At 46.6% G+C, this 20,640-nt stretch overlaps 1 protein-coding gene across 1 annotated transcript; it reads left to right on the top strand.

Moving 5' to 3' along the window:
* Window positions 1-15,479: 15,479 nt before the first annotated feature.
* On the top strand, window positions 15,480-17,134 carry MRPS24 (mitochondrial ribosomal protein S24). The gene is made up of 3 exons (XM_072636743.1): window positions 15,480-15,911; window positions 16,119-16,230; window positions 16,420-17,134. The coding sequence occupies exons 1-3, from the start codon at window positions 15,726-15,728 to the stop codon at window positions 16,701-16,703; spliced, it is 582 nt and encodes a 193-aa protein (XP_072492844.1). The 5' UTR covers window positions 15,480-15,725; the 3' UTR covers window positions 16,704-17,134.
* Window positions 17,135-20,640: the final 3,506 nt, after the last annotated feature.

The following is a 20,640-nucleotide window of genomic DNA, read 5'->3' on the forward strand; positions in this document are numbered from 1 at the left end:
AATCATATTAACATGATAGCATTATAAGGGGAATACCAGTATGAAAGAAATAGATTTCCACCACACTCAGTAGTTTGGGATCATGGTAAAAACATAGCCATTTCACAAATGCCAACCCAGCCCAATCTCTTCCTGCTACTCAATTCTAGGGCCAGTCAAAATATACATATTGGCGGACTTCCTTCAAAAAGCATCTACTAAGCACCTACTATGCATCATTTCACTGGGCACTAGAAATACAAAGACAAAGAAAGAAACAGCCCCTGCCTACAGGGAACTTACATTCTACTGAAAGGAAACAGCATGTACACAGATTAAGTCAATGCCAAAAGTATATCAAGTAAATACAAAATAATTTCCAGAGGGGAGGGTAGTGAGAAAGCACCAAGTGAGGAAATTAGGAAAAGTCTCTTAGAGGAGTTGGTCAAGAAGGAAAACAGGGATTCCAGAAGGAGGGAAAGTATCCAAGGCACGGGGAACAAACTGTACAATGACATGGAGTCAGGGTATGGCATGTCATGTACAGCCAGAATATCAGCTGCATGAAGGCAAGTCATATGAGACCAGACTGGAAAGCTCAGCTGAAGCCAGGCTCCAAAGAGGTTTAAAAGCAGGCAGATGAATTTGTATTCTATCCTAGCGGGATCATACATTCCACCAGCTGGCTGACCCACCTCCTTGTCATGACCTGGATGCTCTACTTAGATGTCCACTTTCCAGCCTGAGTTCTTTCTTCACAGCTGGAATTCAGAGACTGTGCAGTGTCCTAGGGCTCCACCCCAGGAATTAGTCCAATTCATCCCCTGCAAACAGAAGTGTTTATATTCCATCTTTAATGCAATTGGCTGAGATGAAAAGGGCACAGGATATTGTGTTCCATTGTGTCTTGTCATTTTATTGATTTTTTTTTAAGCATTTGAGTCAGTGGAACCAAATACAGCCTGAAGTTCTCAAACAATGAGTCTATGGCACATTCTGTAGAATTAAATGGGAATCAGTGACATATTTGATTACAGAGATAACTTTGTTCAGTGATCCGCTAAATACTGACACCAGCTAATGTGTACAAACAGAGAGAGAGATCCGTGGTGGTAGAGTTAGAGGCAGCAGGACTTTTCAAAGACAACTAATCCAACCCCCTCATTTTACAGATAGGGAAACTGAGGCCCAAAGAGGGGCAGTGATTTGCCCAAGGCCACACAATGAACAGAAGATGCAGATTTAGAAACCAGGTCTTCTGACATCAAGAACTTTTCCTACTGTTCTATGATGCCTCATTTAAGGGAACCGCCATTGGCATGGAAGATATCCCAAGCAAAGAGCAAACGATGAAGGATTTCCCAGTTATGGTAAATTTCTCCAAATACTCCTATTTTCTGGGAAAGGTAAAAGGATGGAGTAATATATGGGCACTGAAATCTAATAATTTATCTGAGAATACATTCAGAACCTGAAATTCCCACAGTCATATAAAATACATACTCAAAATTTAAAAAAAAATACAAAACCAAAAAGGCAACCCTGTTCCTGAGTTTGCTGCCTCCTTCACATGTTACTGGTTCTCACTCAGGCTTCCCTGCCTGCCTGTCAGTTACTTGGCTATCTTCACTGCCCGAGTACCTAAATAACCCAAACACTTGGAGACCTGGCATCTCAACAATCCCAACAATTAGACAAACATTAGGCTGTGATTAGTTCTAAGTGGAGTGACTTGGTTAGTATAGCAGATTTCACTTGTCACCATGTCATTTTTCATTGGTAGGGGTGGGGGTTGCCAGCTAATCTCATCAAGTAACCTTCTATTGCTACCTCAAAGTTATGTTATCACAGGACCCTAGATTGAAGGCTGGAGAAAGCATTTGAGGCTGTCTAGTCTAATGCTCTCATCTTCCAGATGAGGAAGGGAGCGCCAAATGAGTTTACATGCCCTGCCCCCAAGGTCACAAATTGGGAAAATGGCAGAAATGAGCTCTTTGAATTTCAAGTCCACTGTACCCAACCACACATTTGAGGTTTCATTTTCCCTTCCTAGTCTGATTATCCAACACTACCTTGCTTTCTGGCCTCTGGACAGCTACTTTAGCCAGGAAAGCTTCCTTGTTTTCACTATGGACTCAGGCCTACCTACATTTCATGAGCTCATCTGGCCACTGTAGGAAACAATACATAAAGGAATCCTAGCTCAGTCAGTTAGGAGCTTGGTATTGAGCTCCTCTCACTGCTAGTGGTCTGAACCTGCTATCCAGATTCATTGTAAGGATTCTGACCCCTTCCTGCTAGGATAAATGGCCCAGTAGACAGAAAACTAGGCCTAAGGTGAGGGAGACCTGAGTTCAAATCCAACTTCTGACACTTATTAGCTGTGTGACCCTAGGAAAGTCACCTAATCCTCATTTGCCTCAGTTTCCTCTTCTGTAAAATGATGATAATAGTGCTTAACTCCCAGGGTTATAGTGAAGATGAATGAGATAATAATTATAAAGTATAAAGCCTGGCTCACAATAGGCACTATAGAAATGTTAGCTATTATTATAATACATTATTATGTAATATGTAATATATTACATAATAAAATATTGTAATAAATATTATTAATATAATTATTCTTTTCCCCTTCCTGGGTTGTGTTGCATTTGGTTCTACTGATTAGTGTTGGATTATATAAACTCAAGGCTGCTGCTGGGGCTTAGAAGGCACTGATCATTAAGTGTCTGACATCAAAGCTATGAGAATCCTCTCCCAACTCCCACCTACTGTGGCAAGCTGGGGCTCCACTCACAGTCTAAGGGTAGCCTTGATGGAACAGGAGTGTCCAGGGAGTCTACACTCCACTCTCAGAGTTGGGGGCTTTTCTGAGCTTCCATCTGTTGGTTATAACAAGGGAGGTCTTGGGCCACAGTGGCTCCAATAGCTGCCTAAGGAGCCTTACTGCCTCTTGAGCAGGAACTGCTGAGGCTTGTCTGCTTGAGCTGGGCCCTGGATGACGAGTCTCCCTGAATTTAAAAGGCTTTTCTGGTTTGTGATTAGGATCCCTCATTGTCACCATCCTCCAGTGCTGATACCTTCTCTGGGCAGCATTGTCTAGAAATGAATTCCTTCCCTCCCAGCTGTCATTGTTCTCTGAGGGTTAGATCAAATCTCTCGACCCTCAAAGTGCCTTGGTCTCTGCTGCCTGGCTAGCTGCTCTTCTAGCTTCCCAGCTGCCTCTGCCCTGGGGAATCTGCTTAATCTTCCATGCCTTGACCTCCAGAACTGGTGCCTGGCTCTAAGTATTGGCACCTGCCTTGTGGACTGTCACCAGGCCTTAGAGCCATAGTGACTATTGATGTGCAGGCCTAACCCTAAAAGACAGTGTGGTGTAGAAGGCAGAGCACAGGACCTAGCATCAGGAACACCTGAGTTCAAATAGCATTTCTTATATTGACTAGCGGTGTGACCCTTTAACATCTCTGAGCCTTGGTTTCCTCATCTGTAAAATGAGGGGCTTGAACTAGATCCCCTCAAAGGTTGCTTCCAGCTTGAAACCTGATCCTATGATTCCATCCCTCCCAAGCCAACCCTCCTTGCTTTTTTTCCCCCTTCAGTTCCCTTGACCCTCCTTCTTTTCCTGATCCATAAACCACTGGCAACCAGCACTGATAGCACAGTGACCCATTATCTCAGAGCTCGGCCCAGCCCTCCTGGATCTCATCCTCCATGATCTACTAATCAAACACTGCCCTGCATCTGGATCTCTGGATCCAAGAGTTGATAAAGGGCCTCCATTCTCCATCTTCTTGTCATTGGGTTCCTTTGTCCTTATCTGAGCCGAAGAGTCTAAGATGAGCTGTCCAAAAGTAGAGTGGACCTCCCTCCCCTCTTTGGAGTTCTACAGGAAGGAGCTGAAGCCCCTTTTGGATGTATTTTAATGGCGTTGTGATTCAGTCCTTTTTCAGTTGTGTCCAACTCTTTGTGACCCTGTTTCGAGTTTTCTTGGCAGAGATACTGAAGTCATTTGGTATTCTATTTCATTCTCCAGCCCATTTGACAGATGAGGAAACTGAAGCACACAGGATTAAGTGATGTTCCCAGGGATACCAAGCTAGTAAGTGTCTAAGGCTGGATTTGAACTCAGATGAGTCTTCCTGAATCTAGGACCGGAACTCTGTGCACTATGGCACCACCTAGGTGCCCATTATATGGGCATTCCTTTCCTATACAGGTTGGACAAGATGGCAGCTGAGATCCCTTCCCTCTACACTCTACAATTCTGTGATATCTTCTAATTTAGCTCCCTTCCTGTCACCTGGAGCTGGGCCATCGCTAGTCTTCTTGACTCATTTCTTACCACCAGACACCGATGATTCTGGAGGACAGGGTGAGGCTGGTGACTTTTCACAGCCTTGCCTCACTTAAATCCAATTCACTTGCAAGTCAAGGCATCTCCTTCCTGATACCATTGGTCCTCTTCGAGAATGAAGGATACACAACAACAATGTCACTTGGACCATGGAACCTTCCTATATCATCTGTGTTTCCAGAAATCCAGAAACCTAGACCCCTGCTCTGAAAGGCATGTTTCTTACCCTCCTTCAAAGCCAGAAGGGCTCCCCGAACTCCAGGGGCCAAGAATACCCACCATCCCTAGATCTGAAAAAAACTACCCTGAAACAATGGAAGCCCAGTGTGACTTCTGAAGGACATCAGAAACCTTCCTCTAAGGACTTCCCCAAGTTCCAGAAACCTTCACTTATCGGCCCCCCTCATATTTGGTAAGCCTCCACTATTTTTAGCTGTCTCCTCTCAGTCTTTGGAGCTGGGTCCTCCGCAGCTACTTGAACCCCTGAAGCTAACCTCCACTCTCGAAAACCTGTTTTGACTGCTGATGGTTTGTCTAGGAAAACTCTTCTCCCTGGGTCCCAGAAAAGAGTTTCTGATACTTGTGAACTCTACAAACCTGTGATTGCTTAAACTTGAGCTCACTGTATTCTCTCAGGTATAGAAGTTTTCTTCTTAGCAGCGAGGAGGCACCATGGGTAGATTGCTGGACTTCAGTCAGGAGGAGTTGAGTTCAAGTCCTACCTCAGACACTTGCTAACTGTGTGACCCTGTATAACAAGCCTTTTAACCCCTACCTGCCTCAGTTTCCTAGTCTGTAAATGGCAACAATAAAAACTCTTAGGTCTCAGGGTTGTTGTGAGGGTCAGAGAAGATCACATAGGGAAAGTATTTTACAAACTTTAAACAGTCATAGACGTGCCGGGTAGTATCCCTATGATTGCCATGGAAACTCCCAAATCTGCCCCTCTTTCTCTTAGGACACAGAAATCTCCCCAGTTTCTTCACCAGCATTATAAGAAATTATTTTTATGTCTCTGAAACCTCCAGGTACTGTCTGGTTTGTTCCAAGACCCAGAATCTTTCCCCAAACTTCAACTGGTTCCCCTGATCCACTAGGACTGGTTCCAGCTTCTCCACCTGAGCCTTGGAAGAAGTTCACAACTGAAGGAAAAAAATCCTGAAAACCTGTCCTGGCCTCTAAATGTCGGTTCTCTAAGTGTCTAGGAAGTTGGCCCAGCCAGCTCTCCTTAATGTGGCAAATGAGCTATTATCTTATCTGATGTTCGCAACAACCCTGAGTGGTGGGTGCTATTATTATCCCCATTTTACAGGTGAGGAAACTGAGGCAGGCAGAAGTTATGTGACTTGTCCAGGATCACACAGCTACCAAGTGTTTGAGGCAGGATTTGAACTCAGGTCATTCTGACTCCAAGTTCAGTGCTCTATCCACTGTCCCATCTAGCAGCCTGTCTTATTATTATTACCATGTTATAGATGAGGAAGTTAAGTGACTTTTCTAGGGTCACACAGCTAGCAAGTATCTGAGGCAGGATTTGAATTCAGGTCTTCCAGGCTCCAGGTCCAGAGCTCCTTGCTGTGTAACTTCAGTGTTTTCTCTACTGTACCAGAGGATGGGTCACCCCCTCCTCCCACTCAGGTTAACCTATTGTCTGACTTCCTCCCCATCTTTCCTCCTGCTTCTCTTCAGGCTCTGAGCTGACTGTTCCTTGGGGACCCTCTCCTTGACCCTCTCCTTTTCTACTTCTTCAGCAGGAAGCACACAAAGGGTTTCCTGTTGGAGGCCTCAGTTTCAAGGCCACCTTGCCCCTGGTGGGTTGGTCTATTTCTGTTCCCATCATGAACTTTCCTTTCGGTTGCTGCTTTTGCCTTGTCTCCTTGTTTCTGTGTATTTTCAGCACAGAACAGAAATGGGGGAACTCTGAAGAATGATGAGGGAGGAAGGGCAAGTATAATGGGGTGATTCATCTTGGGACACAGCTGAGGGGCTGAGACAGATGGTAATACCCAAGTCAGAGGACAGTGAGGGCATAGACCTGAGCCAGATAATAAGAAGGCAGCTGGTGTACCTTGGATCAGATGGGCCTCTACATGATAGTGAGTGGGGCAATGGAGAGGGCAGCTGGGACTGACAGAGGCAGTGAGCTGTAGAACCTATCGCATTGGAGTCCTGGACTCTCTCCTCTTGTATCTCTGCTGTGGTGAGTGTGTTTGTGAGGTGTATTCAGAGATGACTGCATAGTGCAAAAGGGAACATGTATACACAGGGGCACACCCCCAAATTGGAAGTGTCAAGTCTGTGTTCTGTGCCAGCTTACCTGAAATGTACCTGCTGAGTTGACTTCAGAGAAAGGCAGCCTGGGAGCAGGTACTGACTAGCTTCACCTGGCACCAGTAGGTGCCTAAGGCCCAGAAAGAAGGCACCACAAGGGACCAAACCTTTCCTTTCCCCTGGCCCAGCCCACCAAATGCCTTGTGCCCATCAGGCATGGGACACCTCCTCCTAGTTACATGCTAGCCCCTTATCCCCATCCCCATGGGAAGTAATCCAGAATGCTGCTGTTCACCTTTGTAGACCCCACTATCCTCTTCCTTATAGTTGTGGGTTAGGGTCAGTCTATGGATTGCATGAGCAGGGAGATAGCAACTATAATCCTTTGGCAAGTAAGATGGTAGACCAGCGGACTTTACGCTGTCATGGTTTACTAAGGTCTATTGAATCTGATGTTCTGGGGGATCAGGAGAAACTTCATGTAGGAAGTGATGCTTGAGCTAAGCTTTGAAAGAACTAAGGATTCTAAAAGACAGACCTGAGGAGGAAAGAGGAAAATCAATCTTAATGTCCCTGATTCAGTGTGACCCTAGGAATCTACCTTAATATTTCTACAATTCAGATTTATTCTCTCTAAAATACAGAAATCAATTGTCAAGAAAGCCATAGAATCAGAGATTTTTAGAGCTGAGAGGAACTTTCAAGGTCACATAGCCTGACTCTCTCATAGCACATGGTACAACAACAGAAAAGAATGCCAGACTTCGTCAGGAGAACTGACTAAGTTCCAATCCTGCCTCTCCCAGAGCTATTTATTTTATCCTTTCTAGGCCCTAGTCTCTTCATTTTACAAAGGAGAAGAGTGGATGAGATGACATCTAAGGCCCCTTCTACCTCTAAAATTGTGTGATCTCATCTATGACTGTGTGATCCTATCTATGATTGTTTGATCCTATCCTAAACTGAAACCCACAAAGGTCAAGTGATTTGCCCAAAGTCACATAGCTAGGAAATGTCAAAGTCAAGATTTGAACTTGGGTCATTGGATGCCAAATCCATTGATTTTTCCACTGATCCATTCACTGTCAATACCTGAATTATCATGGTTGAAACTGAAAGTCTTACAATGAAATGAATGAACAAAAAGGTCATGAAGAATTCCTGCCCCCTGTTTCCCTGAGGTCAGCTTCCATGGGACATCAGCAAGTGAACAGATATCATGTTTCAGGCTCTAATAGACCCTGGAAGAGTCCTCTGTCCCAGTACATAGTACCACTTTTTCCATACTACAAAAATTCCCCAGGACGATGGGAAAATCCCAGATCTACTCTTCAATTTCAAATGCAGGTGGCCCCAGAGAAAACTGGACCACAGGCACTGGTCATCTTGGCTGTATCCATAGCTACAGGGAAATCCCAGAACTGACCTAGTTTCTCAGACGTTCATCAGAATTAGAGTTTGACAATCAATGAATAAGATCACAATAAACTTTGTCAAAGGTGACAGGAAACTCTTGAGGTTGGAGTCAGGAAAACTTGAGTCACAGGAGCTGGGTTCAGATTTTAACTCTGTTTCTGACCTATATAAACTTGAGTAAGCCTTTCTGGATTTTAGTTCCTTATCTAGAAAATGAAGGGGTTCAATGAGATGACCTCTAAGCCTCCCTCTTCCAACTCCAAGTCTTATGCTCCTGGGTTCAAGTCCCTTCCACTTATTAGCTGTATTCTAGGATTTATTTGTGAAGGATAGAGGAATTTCCCTTACTGAGACCACTGAATTCATAGATTTTTCTTGTGTCTATATACTTCACATGGGGTTTTGTTTGGAGCTTTGTTGAGAAGAGTCTGTTGTATCCAAAAAAATAAAATAAAATAAAAGTAGTTATAGCCACCAGATGGAGATGTCTGGCAGGGTTTGGCTGAGACACAGAAAATTCAGCCTCTACTCTCATCTCCTTGGAAATGTGCTCGTCATTACTGACCATGTGTGACCACACCTATTTTTTTCTCCCTTGGGTGGCTATGTGGTTAGTCACCCCCATCCTCAACTCTCCCCCTGCAGGGTACAGGGAAAAAAGGTAGGTGGAGGAAGGGAGGTGTGGAGACAAGTGTTCCAACAGCCCCAGTCTTAAAACAGAAAGCAAAAGATGATTCTTTAACTTGTTTTCAAAGGAGGAAGGTGAACCTAATTTAGCTCTGCTTTCAGGAAGTTTATCAAAATTAGAAATCAAAATCATTGAAATCCTCAGTACTTTGCTCTGGGCCTCCGGCAAGGGAAAATTCAAACATTCTGGCTGGAGGTTTAAATCTCTGTCCTGTATCCCATGTAGTTTCATCTATTCATTCATTCCTCCATTGCAATTTGTCTGCAGAGAAGCAACCAAGAATATACACAAATCAAAATATGTCAGATTTTATAATGAGTTGGCCTTCAAAAATACTTCTTTAAATAGTAAGACTTTAAAAGAGAGAAAATTCTGGGTTATACATCTGTCTTCTTTGTCAGAAAGGAAGAAAAATGGCTTCTGTGACAGCCTGAATTTGTAGCCACGGAAAAGTTCACCAGTGCTAGGATCCTACCTAGTCAATCAGTCACAAACATTTATTAAGCACCAACTATGTGCCAGGAACTGTTATAAGCATGGTAGATACAAAGAAAGGCAAAAGACAGTCCCTGCCCTCACAACCTGATGGTGGAGACAATAAGCCCATAGCTATATGGAAACAAGCTATGGATGTGACAAATGGGAAATAATTAAAAGACGGAACGTGCTAGAATTAAGCCGGATTGGGAGAGGCTTCCTGTAGAAGATGGGACTTGAAGGAAGCCAGGAGGCAGAAATGAGGAGGAGAGCATCCCAGGCAGGGGTGAAATCCAGAGAAAACTCCCAAAGCCCACAGAGATGGAATATCTTGTGGGTATAACAGCAAGGAGGCCAGCAGCACTGAGTTGAAGAATACATGGGTAAGGATAAGGTAAAAGAGGGTGATAATCTCCCCATTTACACATCAGGAGACTGAGGCTCAAGGACTTTCTCAAGGTTATATAACTGGGAAGTGGTGAAAGGAAGCATTCATTCATTTTTCATTTATTCAACAAGCAGTTATTAAGAGCTTACCAAGGGCCAGGCCCTGTGCTGGCTGCAGGAGACACAAAGATAAAACAATGAAATTATTCCTGCCCTCAGGAAGCTTCCTCTCTACCTGGTCTCCTACACGAAGTCTGGTAAGTTTTCTACTATCCCACACATAGGGTGAGGGGGAAGGTAAATGGTATAAAATGGTTTAGGTGTAAAAAACATCACTCAAGGAGGAAGATGAAGACAGAAAGGAATCTGAGGTGTGAGTAAGGGCTAAGAAAAGCCCAGGGAATGACTAGGGAGGACCAGAATTCTAAACTGGAAAAAAAAAAAAAAGACAACTGGGAGGATTTTTCTGGAGAACATCCAATGTTGGGGAAAAAAAGAATAACAATATTGCAGATTAGATTTTCTTCCTTGCTAGGCTGCGAGGTGGTACAGTGGATAGAGCACTGGGTCAGGAGTCAGGAAGACCTGAGTTCAAATCTGCCCTCAGTCCTTTGCTAGCTATATGACCTTGGACAAATCTCTTAACTGAGGCTGTCTGCCTCACTTTCCTCTACTGTAAAATGAGTATAATAACAACACCAACCTTCCAGGGTTGTTGTGAGGGTCAAATGAGATATTTTGTAAAGCACTTAGCTTTGCACATAGTAGGTGCCCCTAGTGCCCATAGCCTGGCACATACTAGGTACTTAATAAAACCTGATGGCCCAGCTGAAGAGTCAGGAGAGTGACTAGTCCCAGGACCAATTCTGTCTGAATTTCCATCAAAAAAGATGAAAGATAACAATAATGCCCACAGTGGACAAGTCATTATGCAAAAGGTAGAGTGGGAGATCCAAAGTCAGGCTAGGCTCTTCTTCCTGATCTCAAATCCAGCCTCAGACACTAGCTGTGTGACCCTGGGCAAATCACTTCACCCTGTTTGCCTCAGTTTCCTCATCTGTAAAATGAACTGGAGTAGGAAATGGCGAACCGCCCCAGTATCTTTGCCAAGAAAACCCTAAATGGGGTCACTATCAAACAACAACCATTTCCTAAAGGAATACCACATAGAAAAAAAAATCAGCAAATGTGGTCACTTTTCTTACAGTGCCTTTTGCTAAATGCTTGAGATAAAAGTGTCTGGTTTTCTTCATTTTTTCCTCTTCCTATAGTAATTCTTGTGGGTTAATAATGGTAGCTTACACCAATTTTGTAGGTGGTAGGACCTCATAGAATCAGAGGATTTTAGCTAGAAGCAATCTTTCTTTTTTTAATAGATGAGGGAAGCCAAGGTCCAGGAGGGTGGTCACCTCCCTAAGTCAGTTAGTAGAAAAACTGGGCCAGCCCCCAAGTGCCCTGGGCTCCAAGCTTAGTGTTCTGGTTTCTACTCTAGAGTGGCCAGCAGGTGGAGCAGGTGGAGCAAAATCTGGCTGGGCCGTGGCTTTTTCCTTTTTTTTTTTTTTTTTAAACGTCCTCTTTCCCTATAAGAAAGGACAAAGGAAATTACTTCCAGAGAATGCTTTTCTCTTTACCGGGGCCTAGAGCAGTACTTTCTCTTTGCCACTTCCTCTGTCCAGCTTTTTCTCGAAAGGAGAGATTTGCCTAAAATGCCCATGGTATAGAACTCCAGGCTCTAATGACAATAGCTCACTGACTACGGCCTTGTGTCGTGTGCATGAGTCTTTCCTGTCAGTTTAGGAGCTTGTAAATGATTAATAAAATCATAACTATAAGATCTCATCTTTAGCTTGTGGAATCCCCTGCGAGGGGGGAACCCTGCTATCAAAAGCTAGATATGTAGCATGGTACCTGTCACATTGTAACCTCTTAATAAATCTTGTCTGTGTGTTTCCAGCTAGCCATTGACATCCTCCATTTTTGCCTTTCTCAGCTTGAAATTAACAAACAGATATGTAGCACAAAGTTGTTATAATCAATTATAGAAATTAATTAAATTGTAAATTATCTCAGACAACACTCAGAAGTAAATGAATAAATAGCTGGCTTTTTGTAGGCAGATATAAGGCAAAATGGGAAGGAGCAGGATTGAAGCCTTTCCCGTCATTCCTCAGTACTTAAAGGGGACAGCAACTTCAATCTGAATTCTTTGTTCATTGAGTAGAGGTCAGGCCTGAAAAATGTCCTCAAGGGCCTCAATCAAGCCATCTTACAGGCCCTACAGGCCCTTCCCCTGCTGCTCCAACACAGACCTGCTGCGCTGAAGCCTGCCCCTCCCCCTTTAAAACCTACTCCAACCCCAGTCTCCCTTTGGAATTGGAAGAACACTGTCTCTCCTGTGATGAGGTTAGGGGTGCTGGGAACCCCAAAATACTGACACGCTGGGTCCTGCTCAAACGAATTCGATTCAAGCCTTCTTAAAGCCAAAGAAAACAAAGTTTATTAAAGATTCGCCACCTTGGGTTGACTCTTAAGGAGCCTAGGCATTTGTAACACTTGTATTCACAAGTGGGCCAGACACAATCCCAGCTAGACAGAGTCTGAGCTGAATTGAATCTGAGTGCCTTCATGGAGGCAAGATGGACCTTAAATACAGAAAAGACTGTAGGAGGGATCTGGCGGAAGGTGGTCTGGTAGTCTAGGGTGATGGGAGGAAGAGTTTAGGGAGGGTCTTGAGGTCCAAAAAGGGATGACTGGTCAAGGGTTGGAAACAGCTGGAGGCAATCAGGAGATATCAGACAATGAAGGGCTTGAGTGGGAAACAGGTGGGGCAATCCAGAGATCTTATTGGGTGGTATGGGAATGAATACAGATCTTGATGGGAGTGGTTAGCAGCCTAAGGAATGGGGTGGGGAGTGCCACAGAGACCAGAGCACTGGGATAACGAAAAACCCATGGGCTTCCAGAGACTGACAGAACTAATGGGAAGATTAGATTTGTAAGAAAGGCCAGATTAAGTGGGAAGATTCAAGGGGAACTCACTTTCAGAGTCTGAACCCCATCATCCTGGACTACAGACTCCAGCATTCCAGCCTCTCAACATCCCACTCTAATCTAAGGGGAAATCAGTCTGATCTCAGGAAAACAAACATCCAAATGCCCAGTTCCACTAGGAATCTCCCCACCTGGTTTGGGTTGCTCCAACATTGCTCCTGCAGAAGGGGCTTACCATTCTGGAACAACCAGGAGGGAGGGGTGGAAAAGGAGATTCATGGAATGCTGAGAGAACGGGAAGGAACTTGAGACATCATCTTCCCTCTGTCCAGTGACCTTCATCATTTTTAACATTCCTGCTGGCTCTAAAGCCCATGCTCCTATGATCTAGAACCCCAATTCTACACCAACCCCCTGAAGCCTAGAAAGGAAGAATCAATGGCTAAAAGGGGCATCATTATTAATTGACAGCCCCTAGTCCAGCGTTCATCCCTGGAGGCTGCTCCTCATTTGTAAAATGGGCCACATGAATATTTACATTACCCACATCAGTAGGCTGTAGAGAAAGCGCCTTATTAACCTTTGTTTTTATTCAGTGGTTCAATCTTGTCTGACTCTTTGTGACCTTGTCCATGGGGTTTTCTTGGCAATGACATCAGAGTTGTTTTCCATTTCCTTCTCCAGTGTGTCCTCATTTTACCGATAAGGAACTGAGGCAAACAGAGGTGAAGTGACTTGCCCGGGGTCACTCATACAGCTGGTCTGTGTCTCAGATCTTCCTAACTCCAGACCTGTAGTTCTACCCACCAAGCCATCGAGTTGTCCTTATAAGTCTTAAAGTAGCATAAAAAAGTGAGTTATAATCATCATCAATTACCATTATTCTCATCTCTATAAGAGACAGAAAATCATAATAGATAGAGAGCCAGGAAGACCCGGTTCCAGACTCTTACACCTCTAGGCTGGATCACTGGTGGTAACTCTTTGTGCCTACAAGTTTCAGAGAAGGATCCAGCCTGAGGAAAGTGACTCAAGGTTTGAAGTATGAGTGGGTGGGTGGGATGTCCTGCTTGGCTTGGTAGGGAAAGGAATTCAGTAATACCCTGTGTTAGTCCTTTGTTGCCAAAGAAGACCATGCCGTCACAGAAATGATGACATGACTTGCACTTGACTTTGTTTTGAGTGAGGGAGGGCTGTGCAGGTCACCAGCCTCACCTCTCCTCCAGAGCCATCTGAATCCAGTGATCAGATATTCATCAGGATGACTGGAGATGGCCCAGGATGAGGCAATTGGGATTAAGTGACTTGCCCAAGGTCACACAGCTAGTGAGTGTCGAGTGTCTGAGGTGAGATTTAAACTCAGGTACTCCAGACTCCTGCACTAGTGCTCTGTCCACTGTACCACCTAGCTGACCTGCTCTGGCAGAGACAGCACAGTGAGCAAATTCCAGATACTCAAATTAATGGAGCAGGAGACCTCTGACCCAGTCACAGGGAGGGACAGTGAAGGGGGGAGGGCTTCTCTGGCCAATGACTATTAGAGGCAGTTAGGGCTTTGAAAACCCCAAAGCTCTGGGCCAATGGGAAACATTAGAAAGTAGCCTTCTTAAGAATAAGCGGAGGCTGTTCTATTTTGATGATGATGATGACGCCAACAGCTAGCATTGTAAGGTTTACAAAATACTTCACAATTACTATCTCATTAGATCCTTATAAGCACCCTGGGAGATGGGTGCTGCAATTTCACGGATGAGGAAACTGAGGCGGGCAGCTGGATTTGAACTTGGGTCTCCCTAGCGCCTAGCTGGCTGCTACATTGTATCCCAGGCACTAGCACATACATAAAGGGGAGTTATTTAGAGGTTATCTCCTGAGTCATAGATTTAGAGCTGAAGACTTTGCAGTCGAACTCAAGAAAATCGAAGGAGGAACTGGTTGGGATGTGGCTAGGGTGAGATTTGAACTCAGTACTTCTAGCTGTTGAGGTCTGAAGGGTGCTGGGGACCCTGAAATATTGACACGCTGGGTCCTGCTTGAGAAGACTCAAGCCTTCTTAAAGTGAAAGAAAAACAAAGTTTATTAAAGATTCACCATATTGGGTTGGCTCTTAAGGAGCCTAAGCATTTGTAATGCTTGTATTCACAAGTGGGTCAGATAGAATCTTAGACAGAGTGTGAGCTGGATTGAATCTAAGCACCTTCATGGAGGCAAGATGGACCTTAAACACAGGAAAGACTGTAGGAGGGATCTGGGGGTGGTCTGGTAGACTAGAGTGATGGGAGGAGGGGTTTAGGGAGGGTCTTGTCGAGAAGTCCAAGGAGGACCTCAGTGGGACTAGGGTGACTGTCAAGGGGTGGAAACAGCTGGAGGCAATCAGGAGCTGTCAGGCAATGGAGGGCTTGGATAGGAAGCAGGTGGGGCAATCCAGGGGTAACAGACCATGGAGGGACAGGCAAGGTTAAGGGTAACGGATTTGAACATGAAAGATCAGATTAAGTGGAAAGATTCTGGAGGACCTAGCAACAAATTTGAGTATGAAAGGTCAGGTGGGGAGATTCAAGAGGAGTTCAGGGAGGTTCCCGGAGTCTGAACCCCATCATATCCAGGGCTACATCTATCTCTTCCATAAAGTAAAACAAAGCAGTATATAAAATGATAGCTATTATTACGGTCTGGGCATGGGGAGGGGCTCCGCCATTACGTAATCATTAATCTCTTCCCTCTGGAGAAAATAAAAGCCACGCCATCTCCCCCATCCTCTTGCCCAGCTGGCTCCAAGACTTGAAACATTTCTCCCTTTGGACTCCAGAAGATAGAATGACCCACCTCTATTTCCCCCCCCCCCATTCTGTCGCAATTGGTCTCGCCCGCCCGTGGCCTCTCGCTGACTCTAGACTATACCTCCCTCTTCCAAAGATGGGGGGAACGTTCCACTAAGCTCTAAGTGTACGAGGCTTCAGGCTATTGTAGTCGTCCCTCTCAGCAAGCTACCCCTTCTTTTTAGGGTTTTCTCCTACTTAAAATGTTGCCTGTTCCTTGCCAGCCCCGCTCCGGGAGCGGTAGCTCCTTCCCACAGGGTTGATTCTTCCCCATCCACTTGGTATAGCCCCACCGTCCTCGCTTCCAGCGCCCCCGCCTTCGGAAGCCCGAACCAAGATGGCGGCGCCCTTGTGCTGCGCCCGGTTCGGCCTGCGGGTGAGTGGGGCGGTGCGAGGGGCGCGTAGTCTCTCGTGTCCTGCTCTTCCTTTTTCTCCTTTCTTTCCACCCCAGACGGCCGTCGCTGGGCTCCCAGAACTGCCGTCCACCTGCCGTGGCGTCCACACCACCGCAGTTTGTTGTAAGGTGAGGCGAGGGGGGAGGGGACTGTGGCGGCGGGTAGAAGAGGGGGCGGGCCCCTTGGGGGTATCGCGGGAAGAGGGCGGGGATCATCCTGCACCTTAGCAGAGGCGGGGCGTGTGTTCCGTGGGAGGGGGGAGTGCCCACGCGGGAAGGAGCGCGAGTGGGGGCGGGGTACGGAGGCTCCGTTCGTGACCTCGATCCTCTCCGCAGAACCGAGCGGCCCGGGTCCGAGTGGGCAAGGGGGACAAGCCGGTGACGTACGAGCAAGCGCACCCCCCGCACTACATCGCCCACCGCAAGGGCTGGCTGTCCCTGCACACGAGTAAGTGGGGCCCCCATCTCCCCTTCCACGGCCTCCGCGTGGGGGACTCCCCAGGGCGGGGTGTAAGGCCGGCCTCTCCCGCTGCCCCCCCCCCAGGCGGGGCAGAGCCTGGGCAGCGGGGGGCAAACCCCCCCAGGGGGTCCGTGGGGCCGGGGGCGCGGGAGGGTGCTCAGGGCCCTGCGTCCTCAGGTAACCTGGACGGAGAGGAGGGGGCGGCGGAGAGGACGGTGGAGGACGTGTTCATCCGCAAGTTCCTGTACGGCACCTTCCCGGGCTGCCTGGCCGAAGAGGTGGTCATCAAGCGCCGGGCCAACCAGCTGGTCATCTGCATGCTGGTGCTGCAGCGCCTGCAGCCCTCCAAGCTCTACTTCCTGGTGGGCTACAGCGAGGCGCTGCTGTCCGCCCTCTACAAGTGCCCGGTGCGGCTTTGCCTGCAGACCGTGCCCAGGAAGCCGGTCTACAAGTACATCTAGGCCCCCCGTGCAGGGTGGGCACCCCCCGTGGCTGTGCTGGGGAAAGCCCCCCGCGCAGGGTGGGCATCCCTCCGTGGCTGTGCTGGGGAAAGCCCCCCGTGCAGGGTGGGCACCCCTCCGTGGCTGTGCTGGGGAAAGCCCCCCGTGCAGGGTGGGCACCCCTCCGTGGCTGTGCTGGAGAAAGCCCCCGCGCAGGGTGGGCATCCCTCCGTGGCTGTGCTGGAGAAAGCCCCCCACGCAGGGTGGGCACCCCTCCGTGGCTGTGCTGGAGAAAGCCCCCGTGCAGGGTGGGCACCCCTCCGTGGCTGTGCTGGAGAAAGCCCCCACGCAGGGTGGGCATCCCTCCGTGGCTGTGCTGGAGAAAGCCCCCCGCGGGACCCGGAGGGCAGCGTGGGGCATCGCGTGTATAATAAAAGCTTTTGTTTCTGGGACGTCCTTGTGTTAAAGGGAAATTAAAGGGAAAAAACTGGTCCTTTTAGGTGAGTGGGAACGAATGAATCAAGGGGTTCCGTTAGCCACTTGCTATGTTCTAAGCATTGATGGTACAGAGAAGGGAAGACCCTGCAGAAGGGCCGGTGGTCCCGAGGGTGGTCCTGATGCGATGCAGGCATACGGCCATGCCGGGCCTGGGGTGTGGAGACCACAAAGAAGGGGCAGATGCGGAGGGTCCGCCCTGGGCGGGGCCTCTCCCCAAGGAGCTTTGATCGATGGTTAAACGTTTCAAAAAAGATAGGTTTTGGATGGTAACCCCTTGAGGCCTCAGTGGATAACAAGCCGGCATACATCCTTAGACTGAGATTTGGACAGGAGAGGGGCAGCCCATCCCCACCTTTTATTTAACAAATGAAGAAACTGAGGTCCCAGACAAGCATTAGTAGCTGAGCCAGAGCCTTCTTTCCACTACATTGTATGTTCCAGCTTAGAGTACACTGAGTTTTTCCTCCATCTCTCTGCACTCCCACCTCCCTCTCTTTTCCTTAGTCTACCCTGCCTTGTGTTGTTTTATCCCATGTCTGTTTTGGGCTGAGTGAAGGTGAGATGAAGGAGGACATGGTTCCTTTCCATGCTCCCAGCATGCCAAATAAGTGTCCTCTCCCCTTTAACTGTCCATAATTAGAATATTCTTTAGTTGGGAGGAAATGGAGTGAGATGCCACTTTTCCTGCCAGGATGGAAGCCACAATAGTCATTAGGGAAGGGGTCAGTCACTTCATCAGTCATTCCCTAAACTGCTGGATCCAGTGTCGTCATTCCCTCTAGAGAGGCGTGGGTGTGGGCCGGCGGATGGAGGACTGACTTTGGAGACCGGAGTGGAATTGAAGTCCAGGTTGTGCTGCTTCACTCCCTGTGTGTGCATGGACAAAGTGTTTCCTTTCTCTGGGTCTCAGTTTCCCCCGTCTACAAGGTGAGAGAGTTGGCTATGTGACCTCTTGGGTCCCTTTCAGTCCTAAATTTGTGGCTGTAATCTTGGGAAAGTCAGTAACATTTGTGTTATTATTTTGGTAGGTGATCACTTTATGGATTTTATTTTCCAGAAATTTTTTAACAAATGTGAGCTGATGAATATCCTTTGCCCAACTTAGGTGTGTGGTATGCCTTGTTTTTGTCTAGTGTCCATCTACTTTGCAGTGAATCACATGGAAGGATTTGGGGTTGATTCAGAGAGGGAAATGCCCAGTGTGGTAACCATTAGAAAAGTCTGAGGCATATAAAGGTTAATCAATCTGCCAAGGGCATCAGGAATAGGATTTGAACTCAGGCGTATGCTACCTCTTAATGGGTAATAGATGTATCTCTTCAGAAAAAGGAAAAAGCCCAAGCAGGGCAGGGAGATGACATCAGCTGTCACTAATCCCAGATTGAGGAACCAGTCTCTCTTCCCCTCAGAGATTACCCATGGCTACTTTATCAAAATAAAACTCCAGGCTCTGGGGCTGGTCTTCCTACAATGACCTTTACGCTATGCAGCTGGGCTGTCCATGTATAGTCAGGAAGACTTACTTCATTGTGATTAGCCTGAGATTGAACAGCCAGGGACTTAACTTGTAGCTAAAGGAAAGTCCCAAGGCCTTCCCTGGATAGTAAACTTGAAGGCAAAGCATCTTTGCTCAAATGGAAAGTAAGAGAAAGCTGACATTTGCTATGCTGCATCTTATCGGGCACCAATGTGCCTGTGTTTCCCTGCAGGGGGCAGCCTAAACCAGGGTACTGTTCCAATAGCTCCCCACATGGAAGGGGCACCAGATACATGGGTACCAGCTAACCATAGAGAGTCATAGAATCATAGATTTAGAAATGGAAAAGCCCTTAAAAGTCAGCTTCAGGGGTCCCCTGTTGCCCCTGCTCTTTGCTGTTTAAAGCCTATTTTTACAAGCTGATTTTACATTATTCCCTTCCATCCTTGGCATTCCTGACAGAGTGGCCCATTTGCTATTCCCCTGAATCTCCCAGCTGTGTACCTTTGCTTGGAATGCCCTCTCCTCACTCAAGTCTCTTGGAAACTCGTTTACTAGGCCAGGCTTCCTTCTACAAGAGGGCTTTTCTGATTCTCCAAGTCATTAGTGCCAATTGGACCTGCCCCCACCTACCAAAGTTACTCTGTATTTATTTACCTATGTGTATGTTTTCCACTTCCCCGGATTTTGTAAGCTCTTTGAAGGAAGGGACTAACTCCTTTTTGTCTCTGTATCCCCAATGCCTAACACTTAACCAATCGCCTAAGAAAATACTGGTTGAATTGAATCTAATTCAGTTCCCTAATTTTACAGATGAGGAAACTGAGTCCTTGAGAGGGTCAGTGACTCTTGGACAGTCATATACCTAATCAATTTCAGAAGTGGGTTCCAAACCCAGAGAGCTTGTAACGCCCAAGTCCAGCTCTGAACAACAGCTCTGCCCACTAAGGGATGGGCATGGTGCCCACTGACTGGTAGCAGCAGCTCTATGGAAACAGAAAGAACCAGGAGGCTTTAAAGAGCTGTTTTGAGCTTTTCCTATAGTTGTGTCATTTCTGTTCTGGCATATGCTCAACTCTGGCACCCTGCTGTATTTACCCTCTCTTGGATTGGTTGGGATGAACAGTATTTTCCTCTCCTCTTGCTGCAGGCTGACGTTCTTGTTCCTACTCTTTTTTCCAGAATTTGTTTTTCTAGTTCTAGAATCCTAGAGCTAAAAGGGACCCATTAATATTGGGGGGGAAAATACCTATGTCCAATGGTTCCTACTTCCTCATCGTCCATTCTCCCTAACTCATTGCAATCTCATTTCCATCTCTACCACTCTAGTAAAACTGTACTCAAAGAAATCCCCAAGGACTTCCTAATGGACACATCATAATGGTCTTTTCCCCCTAGTTTTCATTCTTTTGGACCCCTCTTCAACCTTCAGCACTGTTGGCCATCTTCTCCTGGAGACTCCCTCCCTTGTCTTCTGAACTCTGTTCTCTTTTTATCTCTTGGTCAATATTCTTGTTTCCAGCCAGCCTTTTCTGATCCTTTATTTAGAATTTCCCAAGAATCTGTCCTTGTTTTTCTTCTTTCCTTCTCTATTTTCTCCCCCTTGCAATCACATTCACTCCCATGACTTCAACTGCCAGCTCTGCACATGTGATTCCTAAACTTCTCTCTCTCCAGCCCTGACCTCTGTCCCAAGCTCCAGGCTCACATCACACTTTCCTTGTCTTAAAATGAGATGGTTTAGCCTATGAGGATAAGCCTACAGAGACCCTTTAATTCCTTGCAGATATGTCTACATGGATGTTCCAACTGTAGCTCGAATCCAACCATATTTCCCTTTCTTTACAGATCTACTCCCGAATTTATTATTTCTGTCAGGAGTACTCCCATTCACCTAGTCTCCCAAGTTTGAATCATCAGCATCCTTTTTTACTTTGTCTTTTCCCTCACCTCCCATAGATCCAATCATTAACTAAATCTTGC

The sequence above is a fragment of the Notamacropus eugenii genome, chromosome 1, assembly GCF_028372415.1.
Source record: "Notamacropus eugenii isolate mMacEug1 chromosome 1, mMacEug1.pri_v2, whole genome shotgun sequence".
Classification (NCBI taxonomy): Eukaryota; Metazoa; Chordata; class Mammalia; order Diprotodontia; family Macropodidae; genus Notamacropus; species Notamacropus eugenii.